This window comes from Meles meles, chromosome 1 (genome assembly GCF_922984935.1).
Source record: "Meles meles chromosome 1, mMelMel3.1 paternal haplotype, whole genome shotgun sequence".
In the NCBI taxonomy this organism is placed as follows: Eukaryota; Metazoa; Chordata; class Mammalia; order Carnivora; family Mustelidae; genus Meles; species Meles meles.
The window spans coordinates 186,147,506-186,175,354 of NC_060066.1; the positions used below are offsets into that span (position 1 = coordinate 186,147,506).

Consider the following 27,849-nt stretch of genomic DNA (forward strand, 5'->3'; position numbering starts at 1 on the left):
CATTCTATAACCAACCATACTATCAACCAAAGATGAAAGTATAATAAAGACAATTTCAGAAATGCAAAGTCTCAAAACTTTTACTTCCCAAGGACCTTTCCTCAGGCACTACAGAAAGGTGTGCTCCAACAATGTGAGGAAGTCAATCAAGAAAGTAAAAGCAATGAGTTCCAGAAAACGGGAGCCAATGCAGGAGAGAAACAAAGGGAATTTCCAGAACGATGGTGAAGGGAACTTACTGAATAACAGTTGTGACTAGGCCTAGACTCAATCAAGAAATTCAGATTAGAAGAGGAAGATAAAGATAAAGTGTTCCAAAGGGTCTGTTTCCAAGAAAAAAATGGAACTGATAGATTGATTACTTGCTTGATGGGTTTGACTACATGAAGTGATGTTTGTAGCTCAGGTGGGAATGTGTAGGGTTAAATTCATCATATATAAATAGAAATATACACAAAGGAAAAAAATGAAATAATCTGACTCTGAAAAAAAATTGTGCAAGAAGGAAAATGTAGTCAGAGTACTCCATAGTCATATAGTCAAAATATTTAATGCTTAAAATTAAATATAATTCTGCCTTTGGCTCAGGTCATGGTCTCAGGGTCCTGAGATTGAGCCCCACATCCAGCTCTCTGCTCGGCGGGGAGCCTATTTCCCTCTCTCTCTCTGCCTGCTTCCCTGCCTGCTTGTGATCTCTATCAAATAAATAAATAAATAAATAAATCTTTTTAAAAATTAAATATAATTATATTTATATGTAAATATAATTATATTTATAATAAATATAAATATTTGATATTTAAAAATCTAACTGGGAGAATAAGGGAAGGCCAAATATGTGGGCATGGGAAGGGAAATATAAGAGCTACATCTTCTATTGTAGAATGTCGATAGGAATTTAAAGATTTTATTTATTTATTTGGCAGACAGCGATCGCAAGTAGGCAGAGAGGCAGGCAGAGAGAGAGGAGGAAGCTCCTTGTTGAGCAGAGAGCCCAATGCTAGACTCAGTTCCAGGACCCTGAGATCACGACCTGAGCCGAAGGCAGAGGCTTAACCCACAGAGTCACCCAGGCGCCCTTGACAGGAATTTTAAAATCAGGAAAAATAGATTATATTGGTCAAGATATGGAAGTAAATATTACAGACAAAAAACAGGTAAAAGAGGGGCAGGCACCTGGGTGGCTCAGTGGGTTAAAGCCTCTGCCTTCAGCTCAGGTCCTGATCCCAGGGTCCTGGGATGGAGCCACACATCGGGCTCTCTGCTCAGCAGGGAGCCTGCTTCCCCCTCTCTCTCTGCCTGCCTCCTTGCCTACTTGTGATCTCTGTCTGTCAAATAAATAAATATATTTTAAAAAAAGAAAAAAAACAGCTAAAAGAACAGTTTTCTTTGGGGACTGAGTATCAGGGGTGATGAGGGCAGGGCAGAAGACACCCTTTCTTCTTCTTCTTCTTTTTTTTTTTAAGATTTTATTTATTTCTTTGATAGACAGAGACCACAGAGAGGCAAGCAGAGAGAGAGAGGAGGAGGCAGGCTCCCCGCCCAGCAGAGAGCCCGATGCGGGGCTCAATCTCAGGACCCTGAGACCGTGACCTGAGCTGAAGGCAGAGGCTTTCACCCACTGAGCCACGCAGGCGCCCCTTCTTTTTTTTTTTAACCTTGTCATATACTTGGTTGATGCTTTAAAACCATACACGTGTATTATTTCGATATAAAATTTTTTTTTTAAGAAAAATAAAGAAGGTGAAAAATTGAGTGTTGCTAAGGTAGCATTTGTTATCTTAGGGAATTCATATCACCATCCTGGGTCCAGATATCACCTCAGAAAACAAAGTTGTTAGCCCTAAAAGCGGCAGCATCTCCATGGAGCAGATACACATTAACCAGGCTCATGAGACTGATGTTTTAAATCAGATGCCAATTCATTAATTTCTAAGGGGAAGCAGGGCTTTGAAGCAGGCTAGATCTTCTTGTTCACTGATGAGTGCATTCTCTCCCGATGGGCGGATCTACATAGGAAACAGAGTGATTTTCAGCAGGTGGCTTGGTGATCCAAAGCACAGGTGAGGGGGGCAGTGAAACCACTGGGTGGTTTCAAAGAATGAGGCCTCCATCTCCCTTGTTCTTGGACCAGCATCTTTGTCCCCAGACAGCACTAGGATGGACAGTTTAGTAACTGCCTTGACAACCCTTAAGGCTCTCTGCTTCACTGGCTATCTAGACTCCTCCTAACTGGCCCTTCCTTCTTCTTCTTCTTTTTTTTTTTTTTTTACGATTTTATTTATTTATTTGACAGAGAGAGACACAGCGAGAGAGGGAATACAAAATACAAAGCAGGGGGAGTGGGAGAAGGAGAAGCAGGCTTCCCGCCGAGCAGGGACCCCGATGCAGGGCTCCATCCCAGGACGCTGGGATCATGACCTGAGCTGAAGGCAGAGGCTTAACCCACTGAGCACCCAGGCTCCCCCTGGCCCTTCCTTTTTTTTTTTTTTTCTTTTCTTTTCCTTTCCTTTCTTTTCTTTCTTCCTTTCCTTCTTTCTTTCTCTCTTAAGATTTTATTTATTTATCTGACAGAGAGTGAGACAGTGAGAGAGGGAACACAAGCAAGAGTAGTGGGAGAGGGAGAAGCAGGCTTCCTACCAAGCAGGAAGCCCGATGTGGGGCTCTATCCCAGGACCCTGGGATCATGACTTGAGCTGAAGGCAGCTGTTTAAAGACGGAGTCACCCACATGCCCCATGGTACCGTCTTTCCTTCTTTGTTTCTTTCTTTCTTAAAAGATCATTTATTTATTTATTTGACAGAGAGAGAGAGATCACATGTAGGCAGAGCAGCAGGCAGAAAGAGCAAGAGAAGCAGGCTCCCCACTGAGTACAGAGCAGGATGCGGGGCTTGATCCCAGGACCCTAAGAACATGACCTGAGCCAAAGGCAGAGGCTTAATCCACTGAGCCACCCAGGCACCCCAAGTCACCTTCCTTCTTTAATCGGCTTTAATGCCTTTATTCAGGAGGCACCGGGGTGGCTCAGCCAGTTAAGCATCTGCCTTCAGTTCAGGTCATGATCTTGGGGTCTTGGGATCGAGCCCATATCAGCTCCTTATTGGGCTCCCTGCTCAGTGAGGAGTCTGCTTCTCCCTATGCCTCTGCCCCTCCTCCCCACCCCTGCTTGCTCTCTCTCTCTATCCAATAAATAAATAAAATCTTTAAAAAAATACATTTTTTTCAGGTTACAGTCTAGACTCGGTCTGACAGTTATTTTGTCTGCATCAGCTAGGTTGGCACATCTCTACTTTACAACGTTAGAAACTTATGTCCAACCAAACAGGCAACACATTTACAAAGCACCCGTGATGTGCGAGGCTTTGCTCTAAGCCCTGGAGTTATGAGTGGCCAAGAAGACTGACATTTGTTTCTGCCCTCATTAAGCTTACAGTCTGGTAAGGAAGACAGACATTAAACAAACTGTACAGCTTTTGGTCACTGTGAAGCTGGAAAGGTACAATTCTAACCCAGCCAGGGATGTCAGATCTCATTGTCCTCTTCCTCTTCGACCTTTCCCCCAGAACCCCTCAATAAAATGCTTTGATCCCCTCCCCCCACCAAAAAAAAAAGTGTGCAAAGTGAAGGAGCAGCCCAACTCTCAGAGACAATTTACTTTATCCTAGTTCTTGATGTGGGGGTCCTCATGGATGTCCCCAGATTTCACCTACTACAATCTTACAGCACAATCCTAGTGCTGTCTGCTGAATCATGGGGAAGGGTTGTTGAGTAAGGATTTCATCTGGATAGAGAAAGAACACCCATTTTCCAAGCATAGAATCCCAATATCCTGTGGATTCTATATCCCAAATCCTTCCAATAAGGAAGGATTTTATGCTTAAATTTATCTGGCGGTGGCTTCTGTCATGTAGAACCAAGAATCCTGACTGGTACAGCAACCATCTCAGACATCCATGCACCAGAAAGCAAGTTGCCGAAAGGCAGTTCCAAACCCTCTGCCTTAGGACTGCAACCAAACCTGGAATCTTTCTGACCTGCACTTTCATTCAGTACAAAGCGCGGCACACAGACTGTCGCAATAAAAATCTGGTTGGCTGAGTCACTCACTAAGTCCAGAAGTGTCTGCCAGAAGCTGTTCTAGGTACTGAGGCTACAAAGCTAGTAAGAACTAGTTGCTGCCTTCAAAGATGTCCCACAAAGGGGCTCCTGGGTGGCTCAGTGGGTTAAGCCTCTGCCTTCGGCTCAGGTCATGATCCCACGGTCCTGGGATCGAGCCCCACATCGGGCTCTCTGCTTGGCAGGGAGCCTGCTTCCTCCTCTCTCTCTCTACCTGCCTCTCTGCCTACTTGTGATAACTGTCTGTCAAATAAATAAATAAACAAAATATTAAAAAAAAAAGATGTCCCACAAGCATTTTAGACCCAATATATTCAAAACTGAGGGTGTCATCTTCCCTGCCTTTTCTCCCAACCCATACATCAACTCACACTTTGTGTATGCTCCACCACAATGAACTGCTTGCACTTCTTACTTCCCTCTGCTGGGATGTCAACAGTGAGTACTTTGGTGTTCTTAGACCACAGGAGTGGGAGGAAAAGAGACAGCTGGCAATCTGGCTGCTGATTATAGACAGTGACCAGACCTTGCCTGCCACATAGAACATTCTAGATATATTGGCTGCTAACCCAAATTACTTTACTTGGCCTAAATAGAATGACCATATAGTTTAGCTTTTCTTTTTCCATGAAAGGCATAAAAGATGGATGACATTTCAAAGGGCTTATATGTCCATCATTTTGGCCATAGATGCAACTGCAGGCAATGGTCCCATTTTACAGATAAGCAAACAGAGGCTTCAAGTGACTTGGCCCCACAGCTAGCAAATAGCAAAGTAAAGGCCTGAATGAAGTTTCTCAACTCCAAATCCCCCATTTTCTTTCCTCTAGTACTTTAGCTCCTACAGAGCTGTTTTGTGTGTAGTATGAGGGAAGGGAGATTCAACCCAGACCTAAACCCCGGGAAAAAATTCTCCTTACCACCAGTGCACCAGGGCTAAGTCTGTTTACTTGCCTCTCTTCTTGGCCTGGTACCTTCCCTACTCTATCTTCTTAAAGAAATCCTCACAATACCCTTGTAAGGTAAGTATTACCATACTTTATTTTATAGATGAAACTGAAGCTCAGAAATGTTAAGTTTCACGCTCCAAAGTCTGGAACCTTCCTACCTCTCTTCTCTGAGGTCCAGATCCGGACCACCGCAGTAAAGAACAGGCCAACAGGTGATAAAGAGGTTACCCGGGACCAGCCCCACTTCAGGGCTGAGGGCCGCCAGGTGGCGCGGTGGAGGTGCGCCAGTCCCCCCAACCTACACCCGGCCGCAGAAGCACCTGAAATAAGCCAGCCAAGCGGGCTCGAGGGGCGGGGCAGGGAGTAGCCCTATTCCCTAGCCCAGAGTGGGCAAGGAGTGCGCCTTCAGTTTGCATGCCGGGGACCGCCCAAGCCTAGCTGAAGAGTCACGCCTCCACCAGACGACCCTCAAACTGTGTCAGCTCGCTGCCTGCCGTGCACGACCCAGCGTGCAATTCATTTTGGGGGTCCAGGGAACAGAATAGAGCGGGAGAGAGCAGCCAGGAGGGGTGGGGCGAAGACTCCACTGCCCCCACCTGTCGGGGGCGGGGCGGGGGCGGGGAAGAGGCGGGCCCTGCCCCGTAGGGTCCGCCCCCGGCCCCAGAGCCCCGGGCGCGCGACGAGATATAAGGCAGCCGGAAACAATGCGCCTGCATCTCGCGCTCCCGCGCCGATCCCGGGAGCGTCCGGGCCGTCGTGCGCGAGCGAGGACGGGGGCGCGCGCGAGGGGGGCGCGCTTTTGAGTGCGGGGCGCGCGCTCGGCGGCGCGCATGTGCCTGTGTGCGGGCTGCCGGGCTGCCCCGAGCCGGCGGGGAGCCGGTCCGCTCCAGGTGGCGGGCTGCGGGAGCGAGGTGAGGCTACCGGCGGCCGGGAAGCGGGCTGCAGGCTGCCTTCTGGGCACCACGCGCCCCCACCCGGCCCGGCCGGGCCCTGGGAGCTCCGCTCCGGGCGGCGCTGGCAAAGTTTGCTTTGAACTCGCTCCCCGCAGCCGAGTCCGCGCGTTGTGAGCCGCTTCCCTGGGCGCGCCGACTCAGGGCTGGGCTTCCCGGGACGCGAGGGAAGGGCGCGGGCTGCCAGCCGGGAGGTTGGGGAGGGACGAGAGCCTGGCAGCCGGCTGTGCAGGGGGACCTGGGGACGCCTTCTTCCCCGGCCCGCACCCCATCAGCCAGTCCCCTTCCCTCCCGCAGGGAGCGGACATGGACTTCGACTCGTACCAGCACTATTTCTACGACTATGACTGCGGGGAAGATTTCTACCGCTCCACGGCGCCCAGTGAGGACATCTGGAAGAAATTCGAGCTGGTGCCGTCGCCCCCCACGTCGCCGCCCTGGGGCTTGGGTCCAGGCGCCGGGGACTCAGCCCCTGGAATTGGTCCCCCGGAGCCTTGGCCCGGAGGGGGCGCCGGGGAAGAGGCGGAATCCCGGGGCCATTCGAAAGCTTGGGGCAGGAACTACGCCTCCATCATCCGTCGTGACTGCATGTGGAGCGGCTTCTCCGCCCGGGAACGACTAGAGAGAGCGGTGAGCGACCGGCTTACCGCCGGCGCACCCCGGGGGAACCCGCCCAAGGCGCCCGCCGCCCCAGACTGCGCTCCCAGCCTCGAAGCCGGCAACCCGGCTCCCGCTGCCCCCGGTCCGCTGGGCGAGCCCAAGACCCAGGCCTGCTCGGGGTCCGAGAGCCCAAGCGACTCGGGTAAGGACCGCCCCGGGCCATCCAAGAGGGGGGCACCCCAAGGGTGGCCAAAACTCTGCCGCTGTCTGAGGTCTGGCATTGGGTCTTCGCGAGCCCTTCGGCCACCTCCCCCTTTCTCTGGCTGAAGCTGCCAGTGTAGCCCCCAGCGGTGTCTGTCTGGCACGTGGGTGTGTTAGTAAACAGTTTGAAGAAGTGGCGTGGGAGCCAGCGTCCTTTTGATGATGATTGGAGCCCCAGGGGACAAGGGAGACTGGGTGAAGCTTAGCGTTTAGAGAGGACAATACTAGGATTGGACTGTAGGGGATATCTGCCCTCCGGAGGCTGGAAGGGGTCCCTTAAGGGTCACTTCAGGCTTGAAGTTTTTTGTTGCTGCCACTTTCCCTGGGGAAACTCACACTCCCCTAGAGAGAGAGAGGAAGCTGAGGAGCCTTTTGTGCAAAGCCAAAGCCTTCACTCTTTAAAAAATCTAGTTTCCTGTCTGCTTTACTTTAAAATGCCCATAATGCCCTCCCCTTGCACCATTCCCACCCTCTACCATTTGTGCCCCACACAATCACCCACCAGACAGGCAACAGAGCAATGAACGCTCCCTATTAACAGATGGAAAAACTGAGGCTTAGAAATAGGAAATCACTAGAACTAAGCCCCATCTTCTTTTGCCCAACCCTCCATTCAACCAGGCACTTCCTTGATGTTTCCAGGGTCTTCAGGGTAGCTTATCTGGGAAGGGCTACACCTTGCTTTGTTGATTTGGTTTGAGTTGGAAAGATGTTCCTCTAGCTCCCTCCTAATTTCGCCTGTGACTCTGTGTAGCTGCTTCCTTGCATTCAACAAATGTTCGCTGGCCCCTGCCTGGTACCGAGCTCTGAGCTAGGTGCCAGGATCACAGATACTGGGCTCCAGCCTCCTCCCCCACCCTTGGATGCAAATTTAAACCTCATGAAGGGCAGACTTTGAGCATCCTGTGCCACCAAACTATGCTGTTCTTAGCCTAGCCCCTTAGACCTCTACCCATGAGAGAGACTGGAGAGGGTGCTTCTCTAGGGTGCCAACTGACTAGCATCAGGTAAATCAGGACCGAGAAAACTCTCAGTAGCTTTTAAAGAATAACTTCTACAGAACCGTTTGAGAGGGAACTGGGGAGTGGGTATGGAAGTTGTCGTACACTTGAGGGGAAAAATAAGGATAACAAGAAATTAAAAGTCAATTTTTTTCGGTCCACTGTGTTAAGGTCATTTTTAACCTGCTTGCTTTCAACACCAAGAGCTCGTGTTTGTTTATGGCTGGAATGGGAGTTTTGAGTTCAAGAAACCAATAAAGATGTATCTCTACAAAAGCTGATGAGTGGTAGAGTGGAAAGAGCATTGTCTGGGGAGTTTCAAGATCTTAGTTTGAGATCCAGAATATTACAAAGGTGATATGCGGGCTTGGCTAATCTGGATCTCAGTTTCTCCTTCTGCACACGAGAGGGTTGGACTTGATTGTCCAACTGAGGCCATTTCCTTGTCTGGGTAGAGTTAGACCATCTCTGAAAAGAATGGTGTCTTACATTATTTCTTCCTTAGGCAAGAACCTTACCAGCTATGAGGTTAACACAAATACTAAAGGTTTGGGATGTGGGGAAGCCTCCTGAATCATTTTCTGACTTGCCCTTTAACCTGAACCTGTTTGCAAGCTCCTGGTTCACTCACAGGCCACATGGCCCAGAACAAAATGCAACAGATTGCAAACAATAAGGGGGGGGTGGGGAGAGTGACTGACGGCAAGGCTCAGCCAATAGGGTCTAGGGGCTGGCTAAAACAGCATTCCAAACACAGCTTAGCCAGCCAATCACAGGCCTTGTGGCCAGGAGGGCTGAATGGTCAGGTTTTATTAATGGAGAAATAATGCGATTGTCCACACAATGGAAGCCTTCCTGACAAAGGGGCTCAAGCATCCTGATATTCAAAAGAGGCCGAGAACTGAGCTCTTATGTTGTCAGACTGAAATGCATTAAGGTGGCCTTCTCTGCGGGGGCGGCAAAATGCGTGAAGCAGGAAGGCTTTCCCCTATTTGCACCTCTCGGTGGTTGGGAAGCCAGGGAGACCTTTGAGGCAGGGAATGACGGGGGCATTTCCAAGCGTCTCCAGGTCCCTGGTGTTTTGGCCCCTTGTATTGGGACATTCAGCTGCTGCTCAGTTCCCTGTCCCCCGCAGAGGTCGCTTGGAAATGGTCGCTTGTACCTTTGTGAAGTTCCAGCAGCTTTTGCGGACATGCGATTACAAATCCAACCTTCTTCTGGTCCAGGGAAGGGGGTGGGGCGGACGACCTATAAATGATGGATGACTAGAAACCCATTGAAACCAGGAGCAAAATGCTCCTGAGGGAAACCCGTTCCCTCCCCTCTGTGGGTGAGGAGGGATGGGTTGTAGCCCCCCGCACCCCCCCCCCCCCGCCCTTCTCTGAATCTTCAGCTGAAAAGGATGGCAGAATAGAGAGGTGGGGGAATAATAGGATTTATAACTTGTGAAAAGTAACAATTCCCCAAGTGCAGACTGTGCTGGGCAGGAACAAAGGGCAGCTCTGCCCACAGACCCCTCATTTACAATTCTGATGGGGCATGAAAGAGCCCGACTGGGGGAGATCTTTAGAGCTAAACTTTGTCCCAGGCCGATAGCTCTTTCTCTCCATCCCTTCGGTGGGGGAGGGGAGCGCCTGGGCAGACTGGGGGCTGTTGGCTTGGGTCTGCCTTTTGTTCTTATCTAAGCCTTGCTGTGCAAAAGGAAATTGGAGAATATTTTCCTCCTTGCTTATTTCCCCTTCTTTCCTTCATGCTGCCCTTACCCCCTTACAAAAGAACCAGTTATCTTTCTCCTCACTAAAATCTGTATATATCTAAATGGGGGAAAATGTCAGTCCTTTCCCAAGCCCCAGCCTAGGGGGTGTGTGTGTGTGTGTGTGTGCGCGCGTGTGTTTCTCATGGGGTGTGTTTCTTCTCTGGATCTCTCTTCTTGGACAGAGGGTGAAGAAATTGACGTTGTGACAGTGGAGAAGAGACAGTCCCTGGGTGTACGGAAGCCAGTCACCATCACGGTGCGGGCAGACCCTTTGGACCCCTGCATGAAACACTTCCACATCTCCATCCATCAGCAACAGCACAACTATGCCGCCCGTTTTCCTCCGGAAAGCTGTTCCCAAGTAGGGGCTCAAGAGAGAGGTCCCCAGGAAGAGGCTCTGGAGAGAGATGTCCCAGAGGAAAAGGAAGAAGAGGCAGATGAAGAGATCGTGAGTCCCCCACCTGTAGAAAGCGAGGCTCCCCAGTCCTGCCACCCCAAACCCGTCAGTTCCGACACCGAGGATGTGACCAAGAGGAAGAACCACAACTTTCTGGAGCGCAAACGGCGGAATGACCTCCGTTCTCGGTTCTTGGCCCTGAGGGACCAGGTACCCACCTTGGCCAGCTGCTCCAAGGCCCCCAAAGTGGTGATCCTGAGCAAGGCCTTGGAGTACTTGCAAGCCCTGGTGGGGGCCGAGAAGAGGATGGCCACGGAGAAAAGGCAGCTCCGATGCCGGCAGCAGCAGCTGCAGAAGAGAATTGCGTACCTCAGCGGCTACTAAGTAACCAAAAAGGCCGACTGCTCTGTCTTACAGAGACCTGAGTTTATTTTTTCACCTTCCTTCTCCCCCTTAGTAATTTGCACATTTTGGTGATGGTGGGACAGTCCGAACAGTACCTTCCAGAATGCAGTGCAGCTGGCGCACACACTCCTAAGGGCTCGCATTCTCGGAAACCTTGAAGCCCAGCGCTCCCTCTTCCCCGACTCACAGGAGCGCTGGGTCTTCTCTGGCACCTCGGGCTTCTCAGGCAGGCGGCTGACCGAGGAGACTTGGGGGCTGCCTAGCTCACTAGCTCGGGAGAAAAGCCTGACAGATGCTATGCAACAGGTGGTGGACGTTGTTGGGGGTGGGGGGGCTCCAGCCGGCATGAAATCTCACACTCCGGATGAGCTTTAGGCTGGGAAAGGATGCTCCCGCTGGTGTCTCTGGGGTGATGCTAGGACAGCTGGGCCCGGACGCTCTCCCTGAGGCTCTTCTTTCCAGGAGACACACGAGCTGTCTTGGGTGAAGACAGGCTCACAGACTTGATCAGCATGGACCATTACCTCACTGTCAGACACTTTACAGTAGCTGAGGAGTTGGAAAATTTATATATACTATATACGTATATATATGTGTGTATATACATATATATATATGTAATGATATTAGCCAACACCCCTCCTCCCAGTCTAAATGCTGCGACCTTGAGAACATTTAGAGTTTGGCCTCTAGATTCTTTGTCTCAAAGCCCTCGGGGCCCTTTCCTCTGAGGGAGAAACCATTCTGTCCCCACAAGGGACTTTTTTGTTTCCTTCTGCCTTTGTTATGCAATGGGCTCTACAGCACCCCTTTCCCACAGGTCAGAAATATTTCCCCAAGACGCTGGGAAATGGGTCCTAGCCTGCGGCCTGGGGAAGGCTTGGAGTCCTGGCTGGGAACTGTTACCCACCAAGGTGTTTTCCATCTTGGAATCTTGTCAAGGCAGATGTCAGGCACCTGCGGAGGGGGAACTCTACCACTTCCTCTTTCCCACTTCCCTCTCCTCTCCATGCCCGCCCTGTAAGTCTGAAGTTCTACTAGAACTGTGCAAACTGTCCTTCTAGTGTAACTCCAAGGAGCTTGCTTGCTGGCTCCAGAGCCACCCTCGGGCCCTGTGCCAGCCTGCCATGAGTCAGATCTCTTTCCCAGCGTCTGGGCCTTACTGAAGTTCTTGCTAGGAGAGCTGCTGGGACTCATCCAGTCCTCCAGAAGGTGGACTAGTCTCCTGGTGGGTTTTAAAGGAGCTTCCAGGAGCGCTGCTTAGCCGACCATGGATTTGGCCCCAGGTGAACTTGGTTCGTCCAAGTGGATTCCAGGTGCAGCATCCAGTCTGGAAAGGCATCCAGCCCAACAGGTGTCCTGTGGGCAAACTCAGGAGCCCCTAAGCCTGGCCTGGAAGAAAGATCAGCTCCTCCAGAACCCTGCCCAGGGCAGCAGGTGCCTACTGGCTGTGGTTTTGAAAGCGGGGAGGGGAGGACGGTAGAGCACTCTCTGCGGCTCTGCAAAGCCAGCTGCTACTTCCAAACTTATTATACACAGTGGTCTGTTTCTGAGGTTGCTTCCTGGCCTCAGAGAACCCCAGTGGAAGTTTGGGGGACCTCTCTACTTTCTGGAGTATGGTTTTCGGGAGCCAGCTGACTTCTGGAACTGTGTTTGGAGAACAGGTGGGATAAAGGTTACTGATGTATCACCTGAATAGCTTGTGTTTTATAAGCTGCTGTTGGGTATTAGGCTGGGAGCAGTGGTTTGTTTTGTTTTGTTTTGTTTTTTAATACTGTATTTTTGTATGCCTTTTGCAAAGTGGTGTTAATTGTTTTTGTACAAGAAAAAAAAAAGACAAAACTCTTGGGCAATTCTTCTGTTGCAAGAGTCTGATTTATTTTGAAAGGCAAGTTTACCTGAAATTTTGTATTTAGTTGTGATTCTCAATTGCCTGATTTTAAAATGTTGCCTTGTGGGACTTCCGCTAATAAAAGATTTCTCAAACATATCAGAGTGGGGGCACCTTACGCCAGCCAAGTCCCCCTGAGCCAAGGAAAGGATTTCAGGGTAACCACCAGTGATCCAGAGGTTTGCATTTCTCTAAACCATGTTGCTAACCAGGTCATTCCACTTTGGGTTCCTGAAATGCCATTTCAGACAAGTCTAAACAATGTCGGTTCAGTACTTGGTGTACTTGGTGAACGGGAAATCCTCTTGTGAATTGCAAGGAGTGCTGAATTTGTACTTTGGAAGGTTTGAAATCCCAGTTCCACTACCTGATTTGTTCTGTGCCTTTTAGCGTTACCTCTGTGACCCTTAGTTTCCTTATCTGTAAAATGGGGATAAATACAACAGTGCGGGGGGGTGGGCGGCAGATATTAATGAAGTAGTAGATTTTAAGCCTCTTTCTTTCTTTTTTAAAAAAAATTTAATTTTTTTTATTAACATATAATGTATTATTAGCCCCAGGGGTACAGGTCTGTGAATCGCCAGGTTACTCTTTCTTTCTTTCTTTTAGATTTATTTATTTATGGGGGTGCAGGGCAGAGGGAGAGGGAGAGAGAGACCGAAGGAGATTGCACTGAGCGCTGAGCCTGACTGGGAACTCGATCTCAAGACACAGAGATCATGGCTCTGAGATCACGCATGACCTGTGCCGAAACCAAGATTCGGATGTTTAACCCACGCACCACTCAGGCACCCCTTAACTCCTTTCTAGAGTATAAAGCCTTATATTCTTCAGGGTGGTACCATTCATACCTTTGATGACTTTGCAGGATGTCTTAAAGAGCCTCAAATATTTTGTGATATAATATTTTTTTTCCTTCTCCCTCAATTAATGAAAGAAAATGAAGGCTCCCCTTCCCTCCCATCATTCTCATAACTTGCCACTGATGCAAGAAGGGAGAATTGAATAATCGCCATTCCGGACAGAACACCGCGTATGCCGAAGGACTCTGCTCCCTCTTACATAGGACATCACAACCAGCTACTTGCCGGGGCCAGGGAGAAGGGAGACTGAGGTTCTAAGACTGAAAACAAAACTGCCCAAAGTGACAGGGCTAGTAAGTAATCGAGCTGAGACTGAAATCCTTTTTTTTTTTTTTTTTTAATTTTATTTATTTATTTGACAAAGAGAAAGTGGGAAAGAGAGAAGCAGGCTTCCCGCCGAGCAGGGAGCCTGAAGCAGGGGCTCGATCCTGGTACCCTGGGATCATGACCTGAGCCAAAGGCAGGTGCTCAATGACTGAGCCACCCAGGAGCCCCTGAAACCTGCTTTGCCTATCTCCACAGCCTGAGGTCTTAATCATGGCATTAATAACAACAGCTTGTTTTGTTAGCATGGGGTGTGTGAGGGAGGTAAATATGGAATTCCATCACTTAACTGCTTGTTGGAATTGTCTTTCCTTGGGGCCATTGTGCCTGCCACTTATTGAGAGGAAGTGGAGCAAATGTTCCATGACCAGTCACTGTGCCGCAGTTGTGGCCTGGGTGGGTTAGTCTTGCCCCAGAGAGGCCCCTCCTGGGACTGGGAAAGGCCAACAGTTGCTGTTTGGAAAGGCCATGAGCATCATGGTGGGGGGAGGCCACTTTGCCTCAGCTAATCCTTCCTTACAGCTGGGACCTGGTTGGTATTGACTGCCTGCTCGCCCTCTCTTGTAGGGAGCCTGAGTAGAGCCAAAAAGCTCCTATAAATTCCTCACATTTGCAAAGTGACAAGGTCACATAACAAAATCAGAATCCTGAACCCAGTCTCCCGTCAGATAAACTTTCCACTCCATCCCTGCTGCGTCCAGGTCACCAAACCTAGTTTGTAAGTAGCTGTTTGATTTAAAAAAAAAAAAAAAAAAGGCTTGCATTGCTGGGGTTCTCTCCTTAAAACTCCAGTTCCCTCTTTCAGTTCTAGTCACTCTGCTCCCAGTACACTTACCCTGCTTCTTTGACGCCGTTTATCAAGAGACTACTTTGTAGGACTTCTCTCCCTCTCCTAGCCTTGAAAGAATTCAGGGGCCCTCCGTAAAATCATAGGGACTCCTAGATAACACCAGGGTACTGGTGTTAATTGTTTTACATATCTTTCTTCTCACAATAAGCTAGGGAACAGGGTGGCATCAACCCCATTTCACAGATGAGCAAACTGAAGCTCAGACGCATTGAAATCATTTGCCCAAGCCCACACAGCTAGTGCCAGCCGCCTGTCTCCAAGCTTCAGCTCCTCTGAGTCCAGCTCTGCTGAAAAAGGAGTGGGAATAAAGCCATCTCCTGGGGGGAAGGGAGGGTGTTTCTGGAATGTGAAGTATTTTAAGCTCCTTCCTAGCTCATTTCTACAGACTCCTACCTCTATCTTTGTCTGAAAATAGCCAGGAGTTTATTCCTGGATTTCAGAGAACAATTTCTACAAATTAGGTTTGACTCTGAATAGTACACCTAAGGGACTGGGCACCCAACCCAAGGACACGCACGTGGACAATAAAGGGGCAGCTGAGAAGCCACACTTAGTGTAGAAAAGAAAGGTCACCCTCCCTGTTAGACAATAAAAGGCTAACTAACACATGTGCTAATTCCCGCCCCTGTGGGAAGCTATTTTGGGGGGGACTGAGACAGGTTGAACTATCTTAGATGTGCTGAATTTGCGTAAAGTGCTCCAGCGGGGTTGGGGGGGGTTGGGATATTCCAGAATATTCACTTGAGAAGGGGGAGGGGAGGATGGGGATGGCTTTGTTGCTCTGGAGGGTGATAGGAGGGAACAGAAAGAGGTTCTTTCTGAGGATAAGATAGCCAGTTGGAAGATGATTGATGAGTGGGTGTCTGACTGGGGAGGCCTGGAAGGGAGGTGTCTAAGTGTGTCAGCCGAAGTTCCGTTGGGGGGCGTGAGCATTTCTACTTTAAGCCCGGTGGGCTGCTCTTGTTAATGTCTTTATTTGGAACTGCTGCCAAAGGGATCAACTGTATTAACGTTACCATTCTTTAGGCCAGGAAATGTAAATATGTTCTTAAAGTCTCTAATCAGGTGAGTTATTAAATAATTAGACTCAGTGCCAGGGGCCCAGTAGGTGCCCAGGAAGTGTTGAATTGCCTTTAAGCCTGTAGGAAGCGGTACAGTTCAGTGGTCTCCCACACCCAACAGGTCTTAGTTCCAAATCTGGCTCTGCATTTTCCAGCTGCACTTTTGCCACCACCTTGGGCAAATTATGACCTTCTCAGTGAAACAGGTCTTAATAATAGCATCCACTTCATGGGGCTGCTGTGAGCGGTAGTAAGTGTTCAGGAAATGATTAGTGTTTTTCCAAGCCTTTAGCAAGCCACACCTAGAATGCAGATTAGTCATATTTGAAAAGCGATGGAAGAGACTAGTAAAATAAGGAATCTTCCCAGAAGGAGTACTTAAAGTAACGTGGAGTGCACAGAATGATGCCTCAAGAGTAGCCAGGGTCTAGGGAGCCTAAGCTAGGCACGGGGGGAAAGTGAGGCACAAGACCCAAGCTTCCAGCTAGTCCACGGCATCCCACGACCCACGACAGGCAGCAGCTGTGAGTCTGGGATGCTGTGGCACCTGCGGGCCCTCCCTGTGTCCTTACTGGGCACTGCGGTACCTTCACACTGAGCTGGAGTTAACTGACCCCATTTCTCCAGTTAAACCCTCAAATGTCTGTTTTGTTTGGGCAGTGACTCTCAAACTTGAGCGTACATTAAGGAACCTCCCCTCCCAACCCCCGCTCCCACCTGATGCAGTAGGTCAGAGCCAGGAATATCTATGCCACTGACAAGCAAGTAGGAAGGTGGAATCCTAAAGAACACTGGAATGAAGAGTTGGAGAAAGGTCCTGTGGAGAGTTTAAAAAAAAATTTATATATATATATATATATATATATCCATAGAAGGTGGTGTAGATGGTATAGTATGATGGTTGAGAATGGGGATTTGGAGTTACTACCTGTGTGATGTTGGGCAAATTCCTTAGCCTCTCTGAGCCCTAGAAGTTTCCTTCTTCCCTGAAATGGATATGATATTAATACCTGCCTCACAGGACTGTTGTAAAGATTCAACAGGTAATTCTACATAAAACACTTAGAATAGTGCCTGCCACACAGTAAGAACAGTGGGCTATGAAGCTAGACTCCTTGTGGAAGTTCATGAGCGTGTGAACACGATCATGAGATAAGGCAGTTTACGTCTCAGATGAGGGCTACAGGCCTCAGAAAGGGAAGAAAGCACTTTATTTGGAGTCATCAAGAAAGTTCTTGGTGGAGGTACTGTGACTATAACTAGAACTGGAAATCCCTGCAGCATGTAGCCGAATGAAGAGGAGGAAGGTGTTCTGGGCGGAGGGAATAGTTTGGGGGGAAGAGGGGATGGGGGAGGTAGTATGGAGTCTTGGGGAATGGGGAAGAATCTGGTCTGATGTGCTGGCTGGTGGTCATATTTTTACAAAACAAGAGCTGCACAGGATTTCTGAGAGGACCCTTTTGATTGTCAACTTCCTCAGGGGTTCTTTGAAATAGGGAAGTCAGGGAAAGAAACTGACTGTAGTTTGGGACACCATGAGGTTTGCGGTGATGGGGTCATACAAAATAGAGCACCCAACAGGAAGTTGAGGATGTGGTACGAAAGCTTTAGGAAGGGGTTTGCAAGGAAGGTACAGATTTGAGACTCCTCAGGATATAAAGATGATGAAGGCCCAACCTGCCGAGCCAGGAGAAAGAAAAGGGGCCAAAGGAGACACAGAGGAGAGGGCTTGAAAGAGCTGTGAGATCAGGACTGGACAGGAGCTTTTTATGGCTTTTTCCCGTTTGTACTCCCCCCACTCTGATCTTACAGCCTTTGGGGCTTCACTGTGGGTGTGCAGGCCCTGTTAGACAGCTGAGAAGACCAGAACTGAGTCCCCTCTGAGGACATTCTGGTGGGCTCTGGAGAAAACCCTGTAACTCTTTAGGTATAACAGAAACCCTACAACATGGTGAGCTCCACTCTCGTGAGCAGAACCTCGCTTGTTTTGAGCAATTCTGAGCTCCCAAATTTGAATCGACAATTCGCCAGTGGAAACAGCAACCAATGAAAAGTATTGTGATGACTCACAGGCACTCAGCTGGGTTGTATCTTGTCCCCCACCAAACTCGTGTCTATCCAGAACCCATGAATGTGACCTTGTTTGGAAACAGGGTGTCTGCAGATGTAATCAAGTTCAGATGATGTCATAGTGGATTAAGGTGGGCTCTAATTCAATGACTGGCATCCTAGGGAGGGAGAAATGTGGAAGAAAAACACACAGAGGAGAGGGCCATATGAAGACAGAGGCAAGATTGGAGTCATGCTGCCACAAACCAAGGAATGCCAGCAACCACTGGAAGCTAGAAGAGGCAAAGAAGGGTTCTTCCCTAGAGGGAGGCTCTGCCAACCCCTTGATTTTGGGCTTCTGGGGTCGAGAACTGTGAGAAAATAAATTTCTGTTGTTTTAAGCCACACAGTTTGTGGCAATGTGTGATAACAGCCCTAAGAGAACAATACAGGCACCAAGGTTCATCATAAAATAATCCCACAAGATATATATTTTATTTGGGGTACCTAATTAGTATGGGGATCAGGCTGAAAAGGCACCTAGGGTTGTATAAAAAGCTACTGTTTGTCTTCAACTCAACGAAAACAGATGCTTCAGACCTCCCAAGGCACATTTCTCCTTCTGTCCTACCACAGCATCCTCTCGATTTCCATGTTGAACATTTGAGCTTTCTGGATGCTTCACTTTGAATCGCCTTTCCACTCCAATGGCTTCACTTTTAGCCTCCTCTCTATGCTTCTTCTTTTTTCTAAAAAATTTTAAGTAAACTATTTAAAATATATAGAGGACAAGAATTAATATAATGAACACTAGCGAGTCAGATATCCCCTCTACCTCTATGCATTTCCCCCTCTTTTTTTGCCATGTTCCCATGCCATCCCACCCCATGTAGTGCTCTCAATTTTCTTTTTATTTTTTTTTAAAGATTTTATTTATTTATTTGACAGAGAGAGACACAGCAAGAGAAGGGAGCAGGGAGAGTAGGAGAGAGAGAGAAGGAGGCTTCCCACTGAGCAGGGAGCCCAAGGCGGGGTGGGGGGGGGGGTGGTGGATCCCAGGATCCTGGGATCAGAACCTGAGCCGAAGGCAGATGCTTAATGACTGAGCCACACAGGCAGCACTGCTCTCAATTTTCTTTCTTTCTTTTCTTTTCTTTTTTAGATTTTATCTATTTATTTGTCAGACAGAGATCCCAAGTAGGCAGAGAGGCAGTCAGAGAGAGAGAGGAGGAAGCAGGCTCCCTGCTGAGCAGAGTGCCCCGATGCAGGGCTGGATCCCAGGACCCTGAGATCATGACCTGAGCTGAAGGCAGAGGCGTTAACCCACTGAGCCACCTAGGTACCCCTGCTCTCAGTTTTCTAAAGACAGTAAGACGGGTGCAGAGGTTGTCCAACCTGACTTCTCTACAACACGCACACACTAGAGATAATAATTAGGTAGCTGGCTGTGGACTATCAGAAGGGGAGGCAAAGAATTATTACCCTCCAAGTAATTTGAATGTCCCTAGTTCCTTATTCTTAAATTTTAGATATGCTCTGGACTGAAGCCATCCTAGCATTTTTACCTTTTTTTTTTTTTTAAGATTTTTTTTTTTTAAATTTATTTGACAGAGAGAGAGAGATCACAAGTGGCAGAGAGAGAGAGGAGGAAGCAGGTTCCCTGCTGAGCAGAGAGCCCGATGTGGGGCTCCATCCCAGGACCTGAGATCATGACCTGAGCCGAAGGCAGAGACTTAACCCACTGAGCCACCCAGGTGCCCCGCATTTTTACCTTTCAACTAGAATCTCTTTACCCCAGATAATCTGTAAGCAGTAGAGTATGGGAGATGGGCTTCTCATCCTCCACCTCTAGATATACAATGTACCTTAAGTGAGAGACTCCCTTTCCTCTTCAGTTATCTTTCAGAATATATTGAGCTACTTCCCATCAGGCCTCAGAGAATGGGGAGAGGGATCAGGTCTAATACTTGGGCATAACTACAAATAGCTTTCTTTTCTCTTTCTCTCTCTCTCTCTGTTTTTTTTTTTTTTTTTGTAATGACTTATTCAATTTTTTTTTAAAGATTTTATTTATTTATTTGACATACAGAGATCACAAATAGGCAGAGAGGCAGACAGAGAGAGAAGGAAACAGTCCCCCAGGACCCTGGGATCATGACCTGAGCTGAAGGCAGAGGCTTTAGCCCACTGAGCCACCCAGGCACCCCATGTAATGACTTATTTTAGAGAGAAAGGGAGGGAGGGGTAGAGGGAAAGGGAGGGAGAGAATCTCCAACAGACTCCCTGCTGAGCAAGGAGCCTGACATGGGGCTTGATCCCACAACCCTGAGATCATGACCTGAGTGGAAATCAAGAGCCAGTCACTCAACTGACTGAGCCACCCAGGTGCCCCCAAATAACTTTCTTGGCTTCCTTTGTCACCTTTTGTTTCCTTATTACCATGCAAATCTTCCTATAAGAGGATGTTATGTTTTAAAATAAATTCTTATTAATTCTTGGTCATAGACTTCAATTCCCAATTTTCCCTTGAACTTAAACATACCAACGAGGGTTTCAAGTTACAGATTATCTTGAAGGAACTATTCTTAGTATAATTTAGAGTTCAGAACATCATAGGGAGACAAACAGAGGTACAAAGGAAATAGCCTAAAGGTATTTAAAAAATATGTTCCTATTCTCTTGGGGTAGGACTGGTAGAATTAAAGCAAATGGAAATGGTATGTTGTTTTTCTCACCTCTCCTGATTTGTTTTGGACCACAGGCTCCATTCCGATTTAGGAGTCTTTCCTGCTCAGCATTTCAGTGATAATTCTCCCCATGGTCTATAGGATCCCTGTTCTCTTTGTTTCTATAGCAACAGTCCCGTGTTGCTTGGCTAGAAGCAATTTGCTGCTGCTGTGGTGAAGCCCCATTTTTTCATTCCTTTTTCCCCAGTTGCCTTGGTAACCAGCTTCTCCCTCTTTGGGTCTCTCAGTGGTAAATTCCACTCCCCTCTTTTTTTCTCTCTCTAGTAACAGTCACCTGGTCATGACTTGGACGGTGCTTTACCATCTGTGAGTGAGCACACTCTGTCATGGTCAGATTGTCATCACGAAATTAGCCTCCCTTTTGCTTTATTTGCATCATTTCTCCTGCCTGCCATCTTTCTAGTGGTTGTCATGGTAACCGTACCCTCTGAAAGTCTCCAGGCAAAGTCTCTACAGTTAACAACCATCATGTGAGAGTGTCTGCCAATACACGGCCACACATCTCGATTTTAAAACCAGCCCCAGGCGGGTACCACAAATTGGAGAGAACAGGCTTTTGATCAAAGCAGACTGGATTGAGAAAAGGAGGGACAGGGTACCCTAGGTTCTGATGTTCTCCAAACAATACATGTGGCTACAGGGTTTAGGCTGGGTCTGCAAGAGTGACCATTATGCCAGCAGTGATCCAAGCAATGGAGAAATATATTGACACTTATTCCAGGCAGGCCTATCATATGTTCTAAACTTGCAGGGGGTAATTCCTCTGGCCCAAGGGATCCGGGTGATATGAACTGAGAGCTAGGCAGAGACAAGTGATCTCAGGCAGAAAAAAAATTAACCCTTAAATTGGCTAACAAGGGGCTAGTAGAATGTATATTTAGGTAATTTACATGGTCTGAAAATTTCTCTGGCCTTAGGTTGCTGCTCTTACCTCTTTAGTGAGGCAGATAGGGTGTTACCATTATAATAATACAAAGTGTTCAACAAATGGTGCATTCTGTGCTAGGGTATTGTAGCAGGTACTTTTCAGATATAACTTCAATTTATCCTTATGACAGTCCTGAGAGGTATTTCATGATAAAACTGAGGCTAAAAGGTAAAGTTAATTGTGTGAGGTCACACAGCTGCTGATAAGTAGCAAAACTGGGATTTGAACTGTGGTCTATGATTTCAAAGCTTGCTCTTTCTTTCTTAGATTTTATTTTATTTATTTGAGATAGAGAGAGAACATGAGTAGGGGAAGAGGGGCAGAGGGAGAGGAAGAGGGAGAAGCAGACTCCCCACTGAGCAGTGAGCCTATTGTGGGGTTCAATCCCAGGACCCTGGAATCATGACCTGAGCCGAAGGCAGATGTTTAATTGACTGAACCACCCAGGTGTCCCAGGTTGTAGGGTTTCCTGAATTTTGGTCCTCTGGTCTCCACTTTAATTTGAGGGTTACTACTCCTCTACCCTTTCTTCCTTCCTTATTTTTCCTCTTCATATTTTGTGGGTTGTTTACTTGCTGTTCTTAACCCATTTCTTGCATTCTTTACACCAAAAAGGAGAAAACTTTTGTCCCGCCTTCTGATTGTGTCTGGCTTTGCGTTTTGGGATAAAAATGTTAGAGCAGCCGCCCTTACCTGAGAACTGGGCAGATCTGATCCTGGAGAACACCACACATCTAGCTCACTGGCTCCAGCAGTAGAGAGGCAAACCATTCTCCTTTCTGTTTAACAATTATTGGGTATCTTTCTGTATCAGACACTGTGCTAGGCACTGGAGATACAGCAATGACCTAGGTAGAATCTGTTCCTTGCCTTTATGGAGCTAACAGCCTGGAATGGAAATCAGACAACACACAAGAAATCAGTATATGTTTTTATATTGTAATTAGTGGTATGAAGAAAAGAACTAGGCGCCGTGAAAGAAAAAATAACAGGGATAGACTTGAGATAGGACTGCCATTCCTCATTTAAGAGAGGAGATAGTTTTAAAAAAATCAATCTTTTTAATAAATTGATTATCAGTTATTAAAAAAAAAAAACAAAAAGGAGAGAGGGGATTGTCGAGCCTCTGATACCAGCAAGCTGATGGAAGGCATGTCGGAAGCTTCTTTAGCTTGGAAACTGTGGTCTCGCCCCACCCACCCCTCCTCCCATTCTCCTCGCGGAAGCCTAGGTATGCGCAGGCGCACTGACGGTTGCCATGGGGACAGCTGCTCCCGCGCAATCGCAGATATCTTCAAGATGGCGGCGGCGGCGGCTGCACGAGCAGTTTCTGTGGGCGCCGGGCTACGGGGTCTGCCACGGACACTGCCTCTTGTAGTGATTCTCGGGGCCACGGGCACCGGGAAATCCACCCTGGCGTTGCAGCTAGGCCAGCGGCTCAGTGGCGAAATCGTTAGCGCTGACTCCATGCAGGTAAGAGTGCGGTTGGCCCCGGGCCTGCGAAACCCAGAGGCCGCCTGCGGGCCTCTGGTCGAGTGGATGCCCTGTCGCATGGTGATAGTGGGTGAATCCCGAGGCTTGTAGGGCGGAGTGAAGGCAACCCATAATTACTAGATGCCTACCATGTACCAGTCATAGTGTCAGGTGATTGAGTCAGTTTCCTCATCTCATTTGCTTCTCACGACGTTGCTGTTGATAGATGCTATCTCCATTGACGCTTGGGGAATTCATCTAGGGAGATGAAACGGCTTTCTCCATGTCACATAGCGAATAAGGGAAGGAGATGGCATTTGAATCTACAGGGTTGACAGGCGTCCAATAAATACCTGTTGAATTAAAATGGTTACAGCGCTTTTGCTATTTAGAGTACTCAGCGACAGCGGTATAAATCGGTTACTGTCTATGAGTAACTCCTGAGGGAATGGAACAGGGTGGATATTCAGGAGACCTGCATTCTAGTTCCGAATCTGACATCGACCACGTGAGCTTAATGTATCTGTAAAGTGGAAAAAATGGCACCTACCTCCCAGGGCTGTAGTGCTTAATAAGTGAGAGCGTGAGTTTTAGAATTGAGAGCAGGGTCCTGAAAAGGCTGGGGCCAGGCACCTGGTAAATGTTTAAGTTGAGATTTTTAACTCCCTACTGGCTGATGGGAGCCAGACTTTACCCCAAATCCCAGCCCTGTCTTTTCTAAGATATGTGACTTCAGCCTGACCTCTTTGTGCCTTTGTTTCTTTTGTAAAATAGGAAGAATACCAATAACACAACATAATTGTGATGATTAATGTGATAAAGTGCATAAAGCATTTAATACAAGATACGGTGCATGGTACTAGAAATATAAGTGCTATTTTCTGCAAGGCCCTTTGGAAAGAAAATCCCCTTCCTCAGGGAGTTTTAGTCCAGCTAAACATGAAACAGAGCAATTAGAAAGTGTTTGAACTGTGATATTAATGACGCTTTGCAAGGTGGATGGGGTAGGGAGGAGAGAAACTACAAATGTTAGATTTTATACTAAACCATATAGTTTCTGAGAAGGGAGAAATCCATGAGGACTGATATAGTTAGTCATGTAAAGCTCTCTGAAAAGGTACTCGAAAGGTAAAGTTTAGATAGATAAGAAGAAAAGGCATGTCAAAGGAAGGAACATGAATGAAGATTTAGGTGAATATGTAGGACAGTGAATGTAGAACAGTGTGTATGTAGGACAGTGAAAGGAGGATGTTCATTAGGTATTGTAGATATTGTGGATGGAATGGAGAATGAGTAACATGGTGAAGGCAGTGTGTAAGAAGCATTCATTTGTGAACAGTATGCACAATTAATTGGATTTGGGGGTGGGTGTTAGGAATGCGGGGGAAGGGAGAGGTGTACCTTTTTTTTTTTTAATTTTTTATTTATTTGACAGACAGAGATCACAAGTAGGCAGAGAGAAAGGGGGAAGCAGGCTCCCCGCCGAGCAGAGAGCCTGACGCAGGGCTCGATTCCAGGACCCCGAGATCATGACCCAAGCCGAAGGCAGAGGCTTTAACCCACTGAGCCACCCAGGTGCCCTGTAACTTTTTTTTTTTAAAGATATATTTATTTGAGAGAGAGAGAGTGTGTACTTGAGCAAGCTGGGGGAGAGGGAGAAAATCTTAAAGCAGGTTCCTCTCTGAGTGTGGAGCCTACCATGGGACTCGATCCCAGGACCCTGAGATCATGTGACCTGAGATGAAATCAAGAGTTGGACACTTAACTTACTGAGCCACTCAGGTGCCCCAAGATGTAATGTTTTTTGAAGGTATTATCATGTTACAGTGAGCTGGTCACTAATTGCTGAAAGAAGAATGAAGGACATAATAGACTGAGGATTCAGGTTTGTATGCCTGGGAGAGTCTGGTGAGCCTTGGAATCAGGAAGATTTGGCAGGGCACAGTGGGAGTAGCAACAGGACCTCCAAGGGGAAAGTCTACTGGGTGGGTGGAGAGTGTGCAGCAGGTGTGACTCCACTTCAAGACTCTTGTACTTACTGCCTCTGCCTGGTGGCACTTATTCCTCTATTTAACCATGTGGCTTGCTTTCTCTCTTTATTCATGTCTTTACTAAGATGTCCTCTTATTGAGGGCTTCTCTGATCATCCCATTTAAAATAACACATAACCGGGGAGCCTGGGTGGCCCAGGCATTGGGCATTTGCCTTCGGCTCAGGTCATGATCCCAGCATTCTGGGATTGAGCCCCATGTTGGGCTCCCTGCTCCATGGGAAGCCTGCTTCTCACTCTCCCACTTCCCCTGCTTGTATTCCATCTCTCACTGTCTCTCTCTCTCTGTGTGTCAAATAAATAAATAAAATCTTTAAAAATAAAAAATAAAATAACACACCACCAATCCCTGTTCCCTATCTTTCTCATATAGCAAACAGTCCTTGTCAAGGGGAATGTTCCCAGTAAATCATCTTAATTTTACATCTTTTTTTTTTTTTTTTCTTTTTTTTAGATTTTACTTATTTATTTGAGAGAGAGCACACAAGCATGAACGTTGGGGAGGGGCAGAAGGAGAGGGCAAAGCAGACTCCCCGTGAAGCAGGAGGCCTGACATGGGGCTCCATCCCAGGACTCTGGGATCATGACCTGAGCCAAAGGCAGATGCTTAACTGACTGAGACACCCAGGTGCCCCAATTTTACATCTATTTTTAAGTAAGTTTGTGTTCTGGCCATGAGTGCCGTATATAGCGCCGTAATAGCTGTTACCCGTATCTCAGGAGTGTTTCTTTTCTCATAACTGTGTATATTAAGGTTGAGGTTGCCAGAGGTGTTGTTTGGTGTAAAATAGGTCATGTCAATGTCCCTTGGATAGTGCTGATGATATGGTAGACCTTTAATATTTGATGAAATATTTTAAAGAATATTTTATTTATTTATTTGACAGAGAGAAAGACAGCGAGTGAAGGAACACAAGCAGGGGGAGTGGGAGAGGGAGAAGCAGGCTTTCCGTTGAGCAGGGAGGCTGGTGGGGACTGGATCCCAAGACCCTGGGAGCATGACCCAAGCCGAAGGCAGATACCTAACGACTGAGCCACCCAGGTGCCCCAGATGAAATATTTGTTGGCTTGCCTTATGAAAATAGCACATCTTGATCCATTCAGATTTTTTTCCTGTGGTTATGTAAGTAACTGAAATATAAGACTTAAATTTCTTTCATCCTAGGGGTGCCATGAGGATTAATTAATGTATGAAAACACTTTGAAGATTATCCAGCTTTCTGAACTAGCTATAGGTTGTGTTTAGTTTTGATTATATCATGGATATTTGTAACATTTCCTCTTGGTCCGTATTGGAAAACTTTGAACTTTGATTTTACTTTTCAGTCTAAATAATGATAAAAAGTATCACAGCCCCATTTACGTGGCCATACGCAATTCTTCATTTCTACCTTTGCTTACATGCCCCTTTACCTGTTTCACTTGTTTTTTATCCAGAGAAGGGAGATGACACTTTTTAGTGACTTGAGGTTGACTCAGAATTTTTCGTAAGCATGTGAACAAAATGATGTTTAAAGAAAGAATTGAAGTATAGTGGACACACGTTACATTTTCAGTTTCAGGTGTACAAAGTGATATTCTTAAAAAAAAATATGACATTGTTAGTGTTGGATTACAAGCTCCTTGAAAGAATATTTTCAGTTGCGAATAAATACACAGGCAGAATGATAATAATAACTTAACTTTGTATAGCAGATTTGTTTATAAAATACTTACAGATGCTTTATATTCTCACAATAACCTTGTAAGGTAGGTACTATCATTTCACAGGTAAGGAAACAGGCTTTGCAATAAGGTCTTACAGTAAGTAGCAAACCTGGAGTTGAACATCGTTGTTTACTTTCCTTGCCCACTGCCTTGTCCACAGAAAACCATCCCCTGTAGATGAGGCAGGAGCAGTGGTGCTCAGTCATTAGAGAGTTCTTTCTTTTTTTTTTCCCCGTAAATATTTTATTTATTTGACACAGAGAGAGAGAGAGAGAGACAGTGAGAGAGGGAACACAAGCAGGGGGAGTGGGAGAGGGGGAAGCAGGCCCCCAGCCAGGCAAGGAGCCTGATGGGAGGCTCGATCCCAGGATGCTGGCATCATGACTTGAGCCGAAGGCAGATGCTTAACGACTGAGCCACCCAGGCGCCCTGAGAGTATTTCTTAACTTGTGTGCCACTCTTCTTTCCCAGGAGTGTGCTACATTTTGATCAGGATTGAAAAATGTATTTTAGGGTTCATATTGTGAGTTGTAGTGTGAATTCATGGTGATGTGTGTCTGGTGGAGTGTTTGGAGCTTACTGGTGGCCATGTAATGGGCGGCTTAAGGGGATAAAACTTGCTGCAACTAAGAGATATAATTTAATGTCAGTAATTTAATGATACCTGGAGAGAATGTTTACTGAAACCAAAGAGAAACTTGGCCTTGTGGAGAGCCTAGATGGAGCAGTAAACTTTGTTATATAGCCGCACAGACCAAAAAGTAACCAAATGGAAAGTGTGATAATTAAGAATGTTCTTTCAAGGTTCTAAGTTGATTTTTTAAAAAACAAATATTTGCATTTTAATCCTTTTGGAATGATGTCTAAAATTTTGTATTTATAAGTGTAATAGTAATTCAAAAAGAATTGCAAGACAGTGTCTTTTTTTTTTTTTTTTTTAGATTTTATTTATTTATTTGACAGAGAGGAGAGAGAGAGAGACACTGAGAGAGGGAACACAAGCAGGGGGAGTGGGAAAGGGAGAAGCCGGCTTTCTGCTGAGCAGGGAGCCCAACACAGGGCTCTATCCCAGGACCCTGGGATCAGGACCTGAGCCGAAGGCAGATGCTTAACGACTGAGCCACCCAGGCGCCCCAAAACACTGTCTTAAAATTTAAATTGTCTTGCACCTCATACTTACTTTGTTATCCCTTTGTTCTACCTTAACTGTAGGGAGATCCCTTTGTCCTACCTCAACTGTAGGGCCATCCCTGTTGGGACAGTTCTCTTCCAGGGAAAGCGATTATTTTTGTAAACATTGAATAAGTAAGTGCTTTAAGTATTGAGGTAGCTTCTTTGAGGGAAGATGACAGTGGAGTGTTAAGGGTAGTATATCTAGGATGATAATGTCGTTATGGAGCCTAATGGTGACTTGCCTCTGTAGCCATGTAGCATACGAAGGTCCTGCCTGGCTTTTTGCTTCCCATTCTT

The 27,849-nt window shown here is 47.1% G+C and overlaps 2 protein-coding genes and 1 long non-coding RNA gene across 7 annotated transcripts in view; 2 read left to right on the top strand and 1 right to left on the bottom strand.

Moving 5' to 3' along the window:
* The first annotated feature begins 5,770 nt into the window (after positions 1-5,770).
* Positions 5,771-12,595, top strand: MYCL (MYCL proto-oncogene, bHLH transcription factor). The gene is made up of 3 exons (XM_045979442.1): positions 5,771-5,977; positions 6,314-6,818; positions 9,817-12,595. The coding sequence occupies exons 1-3, from the start codon at positions 5,897-5,899 to the stop codon at positions 10,413-10,415; spliced, it is 1,185 nt and encodes a 394-aa protein (XP_045835398.1). The 5' UTR covers positions 5,771-5,896; the 3' UTR covers positions 10,416-12,595.
* Positions 12,596-17,976: 5,381 nt separating this feature from the next.
* On the bottom strand, positions 17,977-22,339 carry LOC123954008. 2 transcript variants are annotated; one of them, XR_006821020.1, is made up of 3 exons: positions 22,283-22,339; positions 21,843-22,037; positions 17,977-18,223 (listed from the first exon to the last, which is right to left on the bottom strand). It is a non-coding gene; the product is annotated as an uncharacterized LOC123954008 (long non-coding RNA). The 2 variants fall into 2 exon arrangements; XR_006821022.1 differs by having other exon boundaries at positions 17,977-18,242.
* A 109-nt stretch (positions 22,340-22,448) lies between these two features.
* Positions 22,449-27,849, top strand: part of TRIT1 (tRNA isopentenyltransferase 1) — a 50,184-nt gene continuing 44,783 nt past the window's right edge. For all 4 annotated transcript variants that reach the window (XM_046024553.1, XM_046024542.1, XM_046024533.1 and 1 more), the window contains exon 1: positions 22,449-22,622. In XM_046024553.1, coding sequence (XP_045880509.1) covers positions 22,449-22,622 — 174 coding nt within the window. The remainder of the gene's footprint in view (positions 22,623-27,849) is intronic.

What these genes read in the sequence shown, in the direction of transcription:
- MYCL (XM_045979442.1), top strand. Translation starts at nt 5,897, where the DNA reads ATGTGCCTGTGTGCGGGCTGCCGGGCTGCCCCGAGCCGGCGGGGAGCC. An exon ending in TGGCGGGCTGCGGGAGCGAG is followed by an intron (nt 5,978 to 6,313) that starts GTGAGGCTACCG and finishes TCCCTCCCGCAG; the next exon opens with GGAGCGGACATGGACTTCGA. An exon ending in CGAGAGCCCAAGCGACTCGG is followed by an intron (nt 6,819 to 9,816) that starts GTAAGGACCGCC and finishes CTTCTTGGACAG; the next exon opens with AGGGTGAAGAAATTGACGTT.